The sequence below is a fragment of the Pelobates fuscus genome, chromosome 4, assembly GCF_036172605.1.
Source record: "Pelobates fuscus isolate aPelFus1 chromosome 4, aPelFus1.pri, whole genome shotgun sequence".
Taxonomy (NCBI): Eukaryota; Metazoa; Chordata; class Amphibia; order Anura; family Pelobatidae; genus Pelobates; species Pelobates fuscus.
This window is the reverse complement of record NC_086320.1, coordinates 81570744-81583764: the sequence shown is the minus strand read 5'-3', so window position 1 is coordinate 81583764 and position 13021 is coordinate 81570744. Positions and strand designations below refer to the sequence as shown.

Genomic DNA, 13021 nt, shown 5'->3' with positions numbered 1-13021 from the left:
TAAACACATATTAAACAAAATGTGACTAATGTACAGAGCTTGTCAAACTAAAACCTCAACCACGCGTATAAAGCTTTTATTTATAGAAGGAATGTTTGACCTTTCGGGATCCCTCCACATCCCACTCTCTATTAGATATATAGCTGAATGTTTCACATTCTCAGCAAAACCATCAATGGGTATCCGATGCACATATTGACTGGTTGCCGTACCAATCACTAAAAACTATCTTAGTTTGCTTAGGGAATCTCATCCATGATAAATAATGTTTTTGTTTTTTTTGTTAACACGCATACTGCCTTGATAAATTCCTTGTATAATTTTCACAAACAAAGTTTAATAAATGGATCTCCGTAAGCCCCATTCTCGTGGTTGGGCTATGTTTACATAAGGAGACTGTGCGTCCTGCTCTTTATCTGTCTAACACAGGCTATTAGAAAGGGCACAGAAAGAGAGTATTTTTAGTTTAAATAATAAAAGCTCCGTGGCTGATTTATTTTTCACCACTTTGGTCTGGACATCTGTTTTCTAGACACACAATGACAAGGAAACACATTGATTTAATTATTCCTATTTGTGTCCTATAGAACTCATTTCTTTATGGCTCTAATCAATCTGCAATGCTAATTATAATCAAAAGAAAAACAAATTAACTTTTTTGTTTGGGCATTTTCTTTTGTACTCTAGCAGAGTGAATGAAGCACATTCTAAAACCGTCTTCTAAACAAATGTATCAGCTGTTGAGTTGAATGTATCTGTCTGAAACACCATGCATAAATATAGTGGATTCGACCAACACTTGATCTGGAGTATGTAATATGATATGTACATAAAAGACTGTGTCTGGCGTACTGTAACGAAAAGTTCCCACATCTATTTAGGAAACATCAGAGGTTGTACATGTCAACAAAGGGCTCTGACCAAAGTGCTGAGTTTCAGACCAGTTTCCATTTTTCATGCCTGAGATTACGAACAAGTTGACAATTTTACATTGAGCTTCTAACTTTGTTCAAATGATAGCTGGTACTCTATAGCTTGGTGGTAAGATAACTAGAGATGTCCCGAATAGTTCCTGGCGAACATAGCTTGTTCGCATTCGCCACGGCGGGCGTACATATGCGATGTTCGGTCCGCCCCCTATTCGTCATCATTGAGTAAACTTTGACCCTGTACCTCACAGTCAGCAGACACATTCCAGCCAATCAGCAACAGACCCTCCCTCCCAGACCCTCCCACCTCCTGGACAGCATCCATTTTAGATTCATTTGGAAGCTGCATTCTTTTCCTTTTTTTTTATTCTTTTTTTTTAAGTTCAGTGAACATACACGTAGTGACAATGACATATGGTGCAATGCAAAACGTTGGAATACAGACTTAGAGTTATGAAACAAAATGTCAAGACGAACTGCACATTTTTAAAATATAAAACAATCATGCTAGGTAAACTTGTCTTGATATAAGTGAAAAGCATGGCATAGGGAAATCGTCAGGCATGTTGAGAGTGTTCGTAAGTTTGAATACACATGCTTGAACTGAAGAGGGGTAAGGGGATTAACACCACCAGTTATAGATCAACATGTGTGAATCAGAATATCAAAACTAGAAATAAGTAGACTAAATAACCTCTTAGTGAGTGCTGTTAAATGCTAGACAACTGACTACACCTCATAACAAGGGCATTTTAGATTCTCAGCAGCAGAGATGTTTTAGCCAATTCCTCTGACATGCTTCAGAGAGTGGTCGTCTCTACTCGCATCCATGTGCCGCTTAGTAGTGCTTCCACCGCCTGCCGGGTTCACTAGAGGATCGCTCAGACCACGAGGGTCAGCAGGTCGGCCCATCAGCACCCTTGCTCCCCGAGCCCAGTCCACTGTGGAAGAAGATGCCTGGTCACCACCCAGCCCTCCAGCTTCAGTATAAGTAACCTGTGAGGTTCTGGGATCGGTCCTGTTCAGTCGTGGGCGGCTGGTTGGCGTGCCATCCCCCCTGGCTCTCTGTTCCGAAGGAGAGCACAATGCTGGGGCACCTCTGGAGATCTCTTCCATCCTAGGTGAGGTGAGTAGCAAAGCCCTCTGCCATGATTCAATCTGATTCCAGAAGGCTGCATAGAGAGCATCAAAGGCTGCATGGAACTTAGCTTCCAAGTGTGGGCTTGATTGCTCTGTCGGAGTGGCGGCCATCTTAGCTGTGACACGATGGATCGTTTTGTCAGGGGCTGTAGATATGAGGTGCAGACAGAACCCCCTGCCACAGAACCCCCAGAGCAGATAGGCCGCAGGACAGTGCATAGTCATAGGCTGCTACAAACTTGATCGGGTAAGCTCCCTGGTGTTCAGGAACAGGTAAGTGTTCAGTGAGCAACCTCCAAAGGTATTATTCCCTCTGTGGGTCTCACTTTGCAGGCTGTATGCAGGGAGCTCACTTCATGCACGTCCGCCCGCCATGCTGGCCAGGCCCCGCCCCCCCGGAAGCTGCATTCTTAGTGAGAGGAGGGACAGTGTAGATGATTTAATAGGGAAATCGATAGCTAGGCTAGTGTATTCAGTGTTCACTACAGTCCTGAAGGACTCATCTGATCTCTGCTGTAAGGACAGCACCCCAAAAAGCCCTTTTTCCTGTGTAATCTAATTGGAGTTGCCTGCCTGCCAGCGTGTGTGTCAGGCTGACAGTGTATACTGTGCCCACTTTCCCAGTGCCACCACTCATATCTGGTGTCACAATATCTTGCATTTAAAAAAAACCTACTTTTTTGACTGTAATATAATAGCAGTCAGTTTCCTTCACACGTGTGCGTTTCAGGGCCTGCCAGGGCACAGTGTCACACCAGTGCAACTCATATCTGGTGTAACAGTAGTGTACATTTAAAAAAAAAATTTTTTTGACTGTAATAGATTGAATAGCAGTTAGTTGTCTGCAAGCATGTGTGTCAGGCCTACAGCGTCTACTCTGCCAACTTCTGCCAGTGCACAGTGCCACTCATATCTGTTGTCACAGTAGCTTGCACGCATAGTACCACTAATCGAAAAAAAAATTACAGGCAGAGGCAGGCCACCCCGCAGGGGCCGTCGTGGTCGTGGTGCTGTGATTCCCTTTGGCCCTAGAATAATGCCCAGTGTTCAGAGGCCACGTACCCTGAACTCGAAAAGTTCTGAGGACATAGATGACTGGCTAACACAGGACACCCAATCTTCTACAGCATCCGCTCGGAACCTTGACGCACCATCCTCCTCCAGCTTAGCTTCGGGCACCTCTCAAGTTACCACTCGCCCGCCTGCCGCCACCACCAACACTAGCACCACAGCCGCTTCACTTGATCTGTCAGAGGAGTTATTTCACACATCAGTTGGAAGAAATTAGTGATGCGCAACCATTATTGCCAGAGGATGTAGATAACAGGAATATGTCTCAGTCATGCAGCATTACACACATGGACGTACGGTTGTCACAGTAGCTTGCACGCATAGTACCACTAATCGAAAAAAAAATTACAGGCAGAGGCAGGCCACCCCGCAGGGGCCGTCGTGGTCGTGGTGCTGTGATTCCCTTTGGCCCTAGAATAATGCCCAGTGTTCAGAGGCCACGTACCCTGAACTCGAAAAGTTCTGAGGACATAGATGACTGGCTAACACAGGACACCCAATCTTCTACAGCATCCGCTCGGAACCTTGACGCACCATCCTCCTCCAGCTTAGCTTCGGGCACCTCTCAAGTTACCACTCGCCCGCCTGCCGCCACCACCAACACTAGCACCACAGCCGCTTCACTTGATCTGTCAGAGGAGTTATTTCACACATCAGTTGGAAGAAATTAGTGATGCGCAACCATTATTGCCAGAGGATGTAGATAACAGGAATATGTCTCAGTCATGCAGCATTACACACATGGACGTACGGTGTGATGATGATGATGTTGTACCCGCTGCTGCTTCCTTTGCTGAGTTGTCAGATACAAGTGAAGCGGTTGATGATGACGATGCGTCCGTGGATGCCACGTGGGTTCCCGCTAGAAGAGAAGAAGAACAGGGAGAACGTTCAGATGGGGAGACAGAGAGGAGGAGGAGACGAGTTGGAAGCAGGGGGAGGTCATCGCAAGGAGCTAGTGGCACAGTCAGACAGCATGCATCGTCACCCGGGGTCAGCCAGACAGCACGCCAATAAATGCATGCTGTTGCCACCACCAGAATTCCGTCATTGCAGAGCTCAGCAGTGTGGCATTTTTTTTGTGTGTCTGCCTCTGACAACAGCGATGCCATTTGCAACCTGTGCCAAAAGAAACTGAGTCGTGGGAAGTCCAACACCCACCTAGGTACAACTGCTTTGCGAAGGCACATGATCGCACATCACAAACACCTATGGAATCAACACATGAGTACAAGCAGCACACAAACTCAAAGCCGCCATCCTCCTCCTGGTCCAGCATCTTCAGCCACGTCAACAACTGCTGTCCTCCTTGCCCCCTCTCAACCATCCGCCACTCCGTCTCTCACCTTGAGCAGTTCCTGCTCATCTGCCCACAGTCAGGTGTCTGTCAAGGACACCTGCTCATCTGCCCACAGTCAGGTGTCTGTCTGTTTGAGCGTAAGAAGCCAATGTCACAAAGTCACCCCCTTGCCCGGCATCTGACAGCTGGCTTGTCTGAACTCTTAGCCCACCAGCTTTTACCATACAAGCTGGTGGAGTCTGAGTCGTTCCAAAAATTTGTAGCTATTGGGACACCGCATTGGAAGGTACCCGGCTGAAATTTCTTTGCACAAAAGGCAATCCCTAACCTGTACTCGATTGTGCAAAAGGAAGTAATGGCATGTCTGGCACACAGTGTTGGGGCAAGGGTCCATCTGACCACTGATACCTGGTCTGCAAAGCATGGTCAGGGCAGGTATATCACCTACACTGCACATTGGGTAAACCTGCTGACGGCTGCCAAGCATGGAATGCGTGGCTCTGCAGAGGAGTTGGTGACACTGCCACGACTTGCAGGCAGGCCTGCTGCCACCTCCTCTACTCCTCCTACTCCATCCTCTTCCATAACCTCCTCAGCTGAGTCCTCTTCTGCTGCATCTTGCTCCACATCAACGGCACCCCCCCCCAGCTCCCCAGGTACTATTCCACATTCCGGATACGGCAGTGTCACGCCGTCTTGGGGTTGACTTGCCTGAAAGCAGAGAGTCACACCAGACCAGCACTCCTGTCCGCCCTGAACGCACAGGTGGATCAGTGGCTGACTCCGCACCAACTGGAGATCGGCAAAGTGGTTTGTGACAACGGAAGAAATTTGTTGGCGGCATTGAATTTGGCCAGAAAAGTGTGTGGCCATTTCAGGCGTTCCTACACGGCCATGGCGCACTTTTCAGATATCAAGCGGCGAAACAACATGCCAGTGAGGCGCTTGATTTGCGACAGCCCGACACGTTGGAATTCAACACTCCTTATGTTCGACTGCCTGCTCCAACAAGAAAAAGCCATTAACGACTATTTGTATGACCGGGGTGCTAGGACAGCCTCTGCGGTGCTGGGATTTTTTTTGCCACGTTACTGTATGCTCATGCGCAATGCCTGTAGGCTCATGCGTCCTTTTGAGGAGGTGACAAACCTAATCAGTCACACCGAAGGCACCATCAATGACATCATACCATTTGTTTTCTTCCTGGAGCATGCCCTGCGAAGAGTGCTGGATCAGGCCGTAGATGAGCGTGAAGAGGAAGAGTTGTGGTCACCATCACCAACAGAAACAGCCTTATCAGCATCGCTTGCTGGACCTGCGGCAACGCTGGAAGAGGATTGTGAGGAAGAGGAGTCAGAGGAGGAATGTAGCTTTGAGGAGGAGGAGGAGCAAGACCAAACACAACAGGCATCCCAGGGTGCTCGTTGTCACCTATCTGGTACCCGTGGTGTTGTACGTGGCTGGGGGGAAGAACATACCTTCAGTGAGATCACTGAGGATGAGGAACGGGACATAAGTAGCTCGGCATCCAACCTTGTGCAAATGGGGTCTTTCATGCTGTCGTGCCTGTTGAGGGACCCTCGTATAAAAATGCTGAAGGAGAACGACCTGTAATGGGTGTCCACACTACTAGACCCCCGGTATAAGCAGAAAGTGCCTGAAATGTTACCGAATTACCACAAGTCGGAAAGGATGCAGCAGTTCTAAGATAAATTAAAAAGTATACTTTACACAGCGTATAAGGGTGATGTCACAGCACAACGGGAATCTAACAGGGGCAGAGGTGAAAGTAATCCTCCTCCTCCCACGACCACGCCGGCAAGGACAGGACGCTTTACAGACGTGTTGTTGATGGAGGACATTCAGAGCTTTTTAAGTCCTACGCATCGCCACAGCCCTTCGGGGTCCACCCTCAGAGAACGACTCAACCGACAGGTAGCAGACTACCTCGCCTTAACTGCAGATATCGACACTCTGAGGAGCGATGAACCCCTTGACTACTGGGTGTGCAGGCTTGACCTGTGGCCTGAGCTATCCCAATTTGCGATAGAACTTCTGGCCTGCCCCACTTCAAGTGTCCTGTCAGAAAGGACCTTCAGTGCAGCAGGAGGTATTGTCACTGAGAAGAGTCGCCTAGGTCAAAAAAGTCTAGATTACCTCACCTTTATTAAGATGAATGAGGGATGGATCCCGAAGGGACTGACAGTGGGCGATACATTAGACTAAAAAAGGCCTGATGAGGGGGACGTAACAGGGATTAAACTGATAAGAATAGTACTACTTAACACACCACTCCTATCTGGTGGCACATTAGATTGCACGCGCAGTGCCCCAAATTTGAAGTAGATGGACCGACCAAGCATCTTTTTCCATCTCCCGGTTCCTAAAATCGATGCCATATACACGTCCCCTGATAGGGGACGTAACAGGGATTAAACTGATAAGAATAGTACTACTTAACACACCACTCCTATCTGGTGGCACATTAGATTACACGCGCAGTGCCCCAAATTTGAAGTAGGAGGACCAACCAAGCATCTTTTTCCATCTCCCGGTTCCTAAAATCGATGCCATATACACGTCCCCTGATAGGGGACGTAACAGGGATTAAACTGATAAGAATAGTACTACTTAACACACCACTCCTATCTGGTGGCACATTAGATTGCACGCGCAGTGCCCCAAATTTGAAGTAGGAGGACCGACCAAGCATCTTTTTCCATCTCCCGGTTCCTAAAATCGATGCCATATACACATCTCCTGATAGGGGACGTAACAGGGATTAAACTGATAGGAATAGTACTACTTAACACACCTTAAAATAATGCAGAGAGAGGCAACACAGAGAGAGGAGTCTGAAGAAGAGGAGTCAGAGGAGGAAGGTGGCTTTGAGGAGGTGGAAGACCAAACACAGCAGGCGTCCCAGGGGGACCCTTGGTGTTGTACGTGGCTGGGTGGAGGAAGAGACCTTCAATGACATCAGTGAGGACAAGGAACGGGACATGGCTAGCTTGGTATCCAACCCAAATGGGGAGTTTGCGGTTGTGCAAATGGCTGTTTGCGGTTGTTTGCGGTGCATTAAACGGGGAGTTTGGTCTGTCACTGTGAAGCGGGCGTAACCCTTACACTACCTGATCGATACAACATCATATCTGATGTTTTAAAGCACGTTATTCTAAACAATTTAGGAATGTTAGGTGATTTATGCCCTTTATGGATTAAAACCAGACTCTGCATCAACTATGTAATTTTCCATGGGAGTTTTGCCATGGATCCCCCTCCGGCATGCCACAGTCCAGGTGTCAGTCCCCTTGAAACAACTTTTCCATCACTATTGTGGCCAGAAAGAGTCCCTGTGGGTTTTAAAATTTGCCTGCCTATTGAAGTCTATGGCGGTTCGCCCGGTTCGCCCGTTCGCGAACATTTGCGGAACATTTGCGGAAGTTCGCGTTCGCGAAGGGAACATTTTATGTTCGCGACATCTCTAAAGATAACACATAGTTTTTTTTTTATGTAAATATTTTACATAAATCATGTCCATATAGGAAAAGCATATCTATGGCTGTATATTTGTAGATTTGATAATATATGTATAGGTGCCATTGCAAATGTCATTGTCTTTATTTGAATACTTACTACCATCTCCTATGTGAAACCTGAGTAATTATAGAACAATAGTTAATGCATTGGTTCCCACACTTTTTAGGTTCAAGGCACCCTTAATATTTTCATATTTTTCCAAGGCGCCCCAAGTAAAAAAAAATTCTAGGTTGTATACATGTACAGCGCTGTGATATATACTGGGCCCCTGTTCAGCAGAAATGTTTCTCTGTCAGGGGCGGATCCAGAACCTAATCTTGGGATGGGCACTGGTAGATTACTTAAAGAAACAATCCAGGCACAATAACAACTACAGCACACTGGTGCTCTCCCAGGGTAAGTAGTCAAACTGTTTATGAACAGTTTGACAGCTTACCTGGGGTCTGGCAGGATAGGGGCTGTAGTAGAGGATGGGGTAGTGGTGTGTGTGTGTGTGTGGGGGGGGGGATCGAAATGTATGTGTTTGTGTGAAGGGTGCAGTGTGTGTATGGGGGTGCATTGTGTTTAAAAAAGATGTAGTGTGTGTTAGTGTGTGTGGGGTGCATTGTGTCTTTTTGTCTGAGGGATACAGTGTATGCGTGAGGGGTACAGTGTATTCGTGAGGGGTACAGTGTATTCGTGAGGGGAAATGTTTGTGTATTTAGGGGTACAGTGTGTGTGTATTGATGGGTAAAGTGTGTGTGGGTGGGCAGTGTGTGGGGGGAAGTGTGTGTGTATGGGGGCAGTGTGTGTGAGGGGTACAGTGTGTATGAGGGGTAAAGCGTGTGTGTGTGTATGGGGGCAGTGTGTGAGGGGTACAGTGTATGTGTGTGTGTATGGGGGTACACTGTGTGTGTCTGAGGGAAAGTGTGTGTGTATGGGGCGCATTGTGTGTGTATGTGTGTGTGTACGGGGGGCAGGCAGTGTGTGTATGGGGGCAGTGGGGTTGGAGGGTAGATTAATAAATATAAAAAAAGTAATTAAAAACAAAAAATTGTTAATATCCCCCCTCCCTGCCTACCTTTGCCTCGGAGGGGGAACAGTACAAGGCAATCCCTGGTGGTCCGGTGGAGAAGCCTTGGTGATCAAAGTGGTGAGAGTGAATTTTAGCAGCCTTAGGAGCTGCTAGAGTTCACTCATGCGAGATTCAGAGCATTGCCGTGGTAACCGCAGCAATGGTCCAAGCTCGCAAGAAGAGAACCCGGCAGAGCTGCAGGTTAGAGCTCCCCGTGTCCTCTCTCCCTCCGCTGATCATAGCACTGGGTAAACATGTTGCGGCATCCCTGTGTGACCATCCGGCACACAGTTTGGGAACTGCTGAGCTAATGTGTGACCTTGAAATGTTCCTATTATTATTATTGTTATTTATACAGCGCCAGCTTATTCTGCAGCGCTTTACAATAAGTCCTATAAAAGTGGAGCATATGATGATAGGGATCTCTGCCTGTCTCTTCATAAACGTCTGGTGTGGTGTTAATTAAAAATAAAACTGGCTGGGGACATGTATGTATGGACCATTTAAAATGGTATGTTAACCGTTTAGTTTCACTATTTATAAGACACGGCTTCCCGTAGAGAGGATGAGCAAGTAATACATTGTATTATAAGTGGGAGATGCACCTAGAACCAGTGACCACTTACCTTAAAGCCAAGGCTGTATATTAGCGGAGCACTGTAAAAATGCTCTGATGGGAAAAACAACATGAGCCCATTTAATGACACAGCTGTAATAGACTTTCAGAGGAAATTATCTGATGTACTTAAAAGTAAAGGAACCAGATAAATAATGTGGGGTGGCAGGACAGGGCTCCAGAATTGGGACAATTCTATAAAATCTGGTCTGCTGTTTTTGTAAAAAATTGTTAGTACATTCTAAAAATATTTTTTTTGAATCATTACGAAATAATCCAAAATTTGTTTGTACAATTAAAGTTTTAGTAAAGATATGCTACAGTACATTAGCATCTTTAAAAAAATGTACTCTTCTAGAAGTACACCATCCTGGTTTACTTTAGATATGATGAGCAACATAAACTGCCGTCTATAAAATGTTAATATATATCAAAAAGTAGACATAACGATGGCAGTGTCATTATTATTACACATTATTAAATTATTATGTAAATTTAAGGAAATAAAAAAATCTTACAGTTATGCTCATTAACAAAATCTGTTCTTCTAAGTAGGTTTTTAAGACCTTAAAAAAATCAATAATCAAATATCTTACATGTGACAAATTTGCTAGAATGCTTCCATTGGCATATCAATCTCAGAGAGCTGGCTATTTTGTGAGAATTTTAACTTTTAGTTGTGTCGTCCAGGATGAGGGTTTTGAAAGCACACATTCTATTTTAGCCTTTAGGACCATGGTGTTTATCTGCTAAGAACTGTTAAATATGAGTATAATGCCCATTGTTTAAATTTGCTGGCCAGTACTCAAGTATACTGTTTGGAAAGCTCCCACATTACCAAAGCAGTATTTCAGCTCTCTCCTCCGGTCCACAAATACACACATTACTTTACTTACCACACACATTACAGAAAGGATGTGGGCTGATGCGCCTCCTGTTACCAAGTACTTGAAACTTGCGGAGTAATCCTCTAAAAAACATAAAAGCTCCCACCAGTCTAAATTCCCTGTGAACATCTGCCTCTCTGTATCTTAAATCAAGATGCAGCTGCAATTCTTAGTAATGTTTAACTATACTGTATATCCGGTATTTAATGTGTAAGATTGAATGCATGCATGTTTTATATGAGTAATATTAACGTATCCTTTATGGTAAAATGCTACATAAAATTATTTATAATTTTTTTTAAATCAATTAGCTGATTTAAGAAATAGTGATATATTTGCCCCCCAAAAATCAATAATCGTGTAATTTAAAAAATGTCGGATTGAATGCTTTCTCAATCATTAATCTCTATGCTTGTGGTTCCGTTTAGAAATGGCAGTGCATTGAGGATGTCTCGGGAAAACTTCGTATTCATAAATGCAAGGGGTCTGCAGACACTGTGCCACTGAAGAAGAGGGCACGAAGTATTAACTCCAAGGGCTATGGAAGTAAAAATAAAGAGTGTGTTTGTGGGGAGACTGAATACAGACCAAACAGGAATCAGAGGAAAAAACAAAAACTCTTCTTGAGGAATTCCAATTCTAAAAGTAAGTGACTGCTCTTATGGGTTGTACAATGTGTATCTGTTTAGTAATGCCTTGTGTATCCATTTCCTAAAGAGACAGATTTCATACGAGGGAGGTAGGGAATTTCCTTGGTGTAGAGCAGGGGTAGGCTGCCTTCGGCACTCCAGATGTTGTGGACTACATCTCCCATAATTCTCTTTCAGCTATAATGCTAGCAAAGCGTCAGGGAAGATGTAGTCCGAAACATCGGGAGTGCCGAAGGTTGACTATTCCTGATTGTAGCCAGTAGCAAGGGCCAGCACCACACTTCAAAATGCACAGTGGGAAATAGTGCAGTTCATGTATGTTTAAATGAACAGCTACATACCACTTCCTTCCTTTCCCTCCTCTAAGGTACTGCATTAAAAAATAAAAAATAAAACATGACAGTTACTGAACTTACAAAGTATTGCTCTAACAAGATAAGGATCCACGATGATGCTAAATTGTAATTAGTCCATGGCCCATCATAGCTTTTTTTTTTTTTATGTGCGAATACGTTCAGAATGGTTCATTGCATCAACTTCACATCTTGGCAATCACCATGCAGCATATCCAAAAGATCTGTCATGCTTAACCAGAAATGGAACCACATGGCACTAAGCCCCTAGACATTATTTCTTTTTACAAGACAGGCAAACCTCCTCGTAGAAGCCAAAGATACACAAGGAGACCAAGACATTATGTTGAAGTTAAAATGCATTCATATTTAATAAATGAGACCACATGAACGGAAAAAGGAGAGCCGGGAAATTATGCCAGTTGGCCATAGATGCGAGGTATTAAAAAATAAATAAATAAATGTTTTCTGAACAGACTAGACTGCACCACCCGAAATTAAATACAATTTGCTCTTTTGTTGCACACCTGTCTAGAAGTCAGTACTGCCTGGTTTCCTGGGTATCATAAGGAATTGGCAAATCTATCTCCTTTAATCATTGCATAAACAGCCCCTTAGTGGCAAATAATGTGCCAAGCCAATAGACGAATACCAGAAACTGCATGACATCATCGATATCTAACTGGAAGCCACTGGCTATTCTAGAACAACCGCTTCCAACTACAACTGAGCCATTACAAACAAAGCACTTTATTGATTACTTTTTCTTTAATAGGTATACTTTTTATTACAGAATTGATGGTATAATATTTTGAGAATTCACAAAAATCTTTCCAAAAATGTATTTCTCCGTCTAGTGATAAGTTTGAATCTGCGATATTGATCAGTTATTAGTAGCATTTCAAATGTAGGTTTTATTCTTTAAGTAATTTTTTTTGTTTTTGTATTGTTCACCGCCGCACCGAATATGCAGATATTTGTGCGAAAAAAACCAAAAACATTAAACACATTTTTTAACATTGACTCCTATTTCAAATATTTTCAAATGCTTCAAACTTGATATCAATATTTAGGTGTTAATTGAATTATTTTCTCTAATGTATGAAGTAATATAATGAACTATGAGTTAAAAAGAGAATTGTTAAAATCCAAATATTACTATATTACTGTTTATATAATAGTGCCCTCTAGTGAAGTTCTTCAAAGATACAATGCATGCTGTTAATAGGGATTTCATTCAGCACAAGGTACAACTATAATTACTTTCATGTTTTAATGAGTTAAAATGCCTCAATATGTTCTGCATAAGATGTTCCAAAGAAATATATATAGAATACATTTTACAGAAAAAAAAATTGATCCATGATCTCCTTTGTAAGGTAATAGTGGACAGATGTAGTTTGACTTTTTTCCAAGTATTGCTGTAAAACTGTTTCCATTAACTGATCAGCATGTCTGTACCTCAAGCACATGTTAGTGCT

At 44.0% G+C, this 13021-nt stretch overlaps 1 protein-coding gene across 2 annotated transcripts in view; it reads left to right on the top strand.

Moving 5' to 3' along the window:
- Nucleotides 1-13021, top strand: part of SULF1 (sulfatase 1) — a 106621-nt gene that overhangs the window by 76390 nt on the left and 17210 nt on the right. For both annotated transcript variants that reach the window (XM_063451339.1, XM_063451340.1), the window contains exon 12: nt 10966-11182. In XM_063451339.1, the coding sequence (XP_063307409.1) occupies nt 10966-11182 (217 nt within the window). The remainder of the gene's footprint in view (nt 1-10965; nt 11183-13021) is intronic.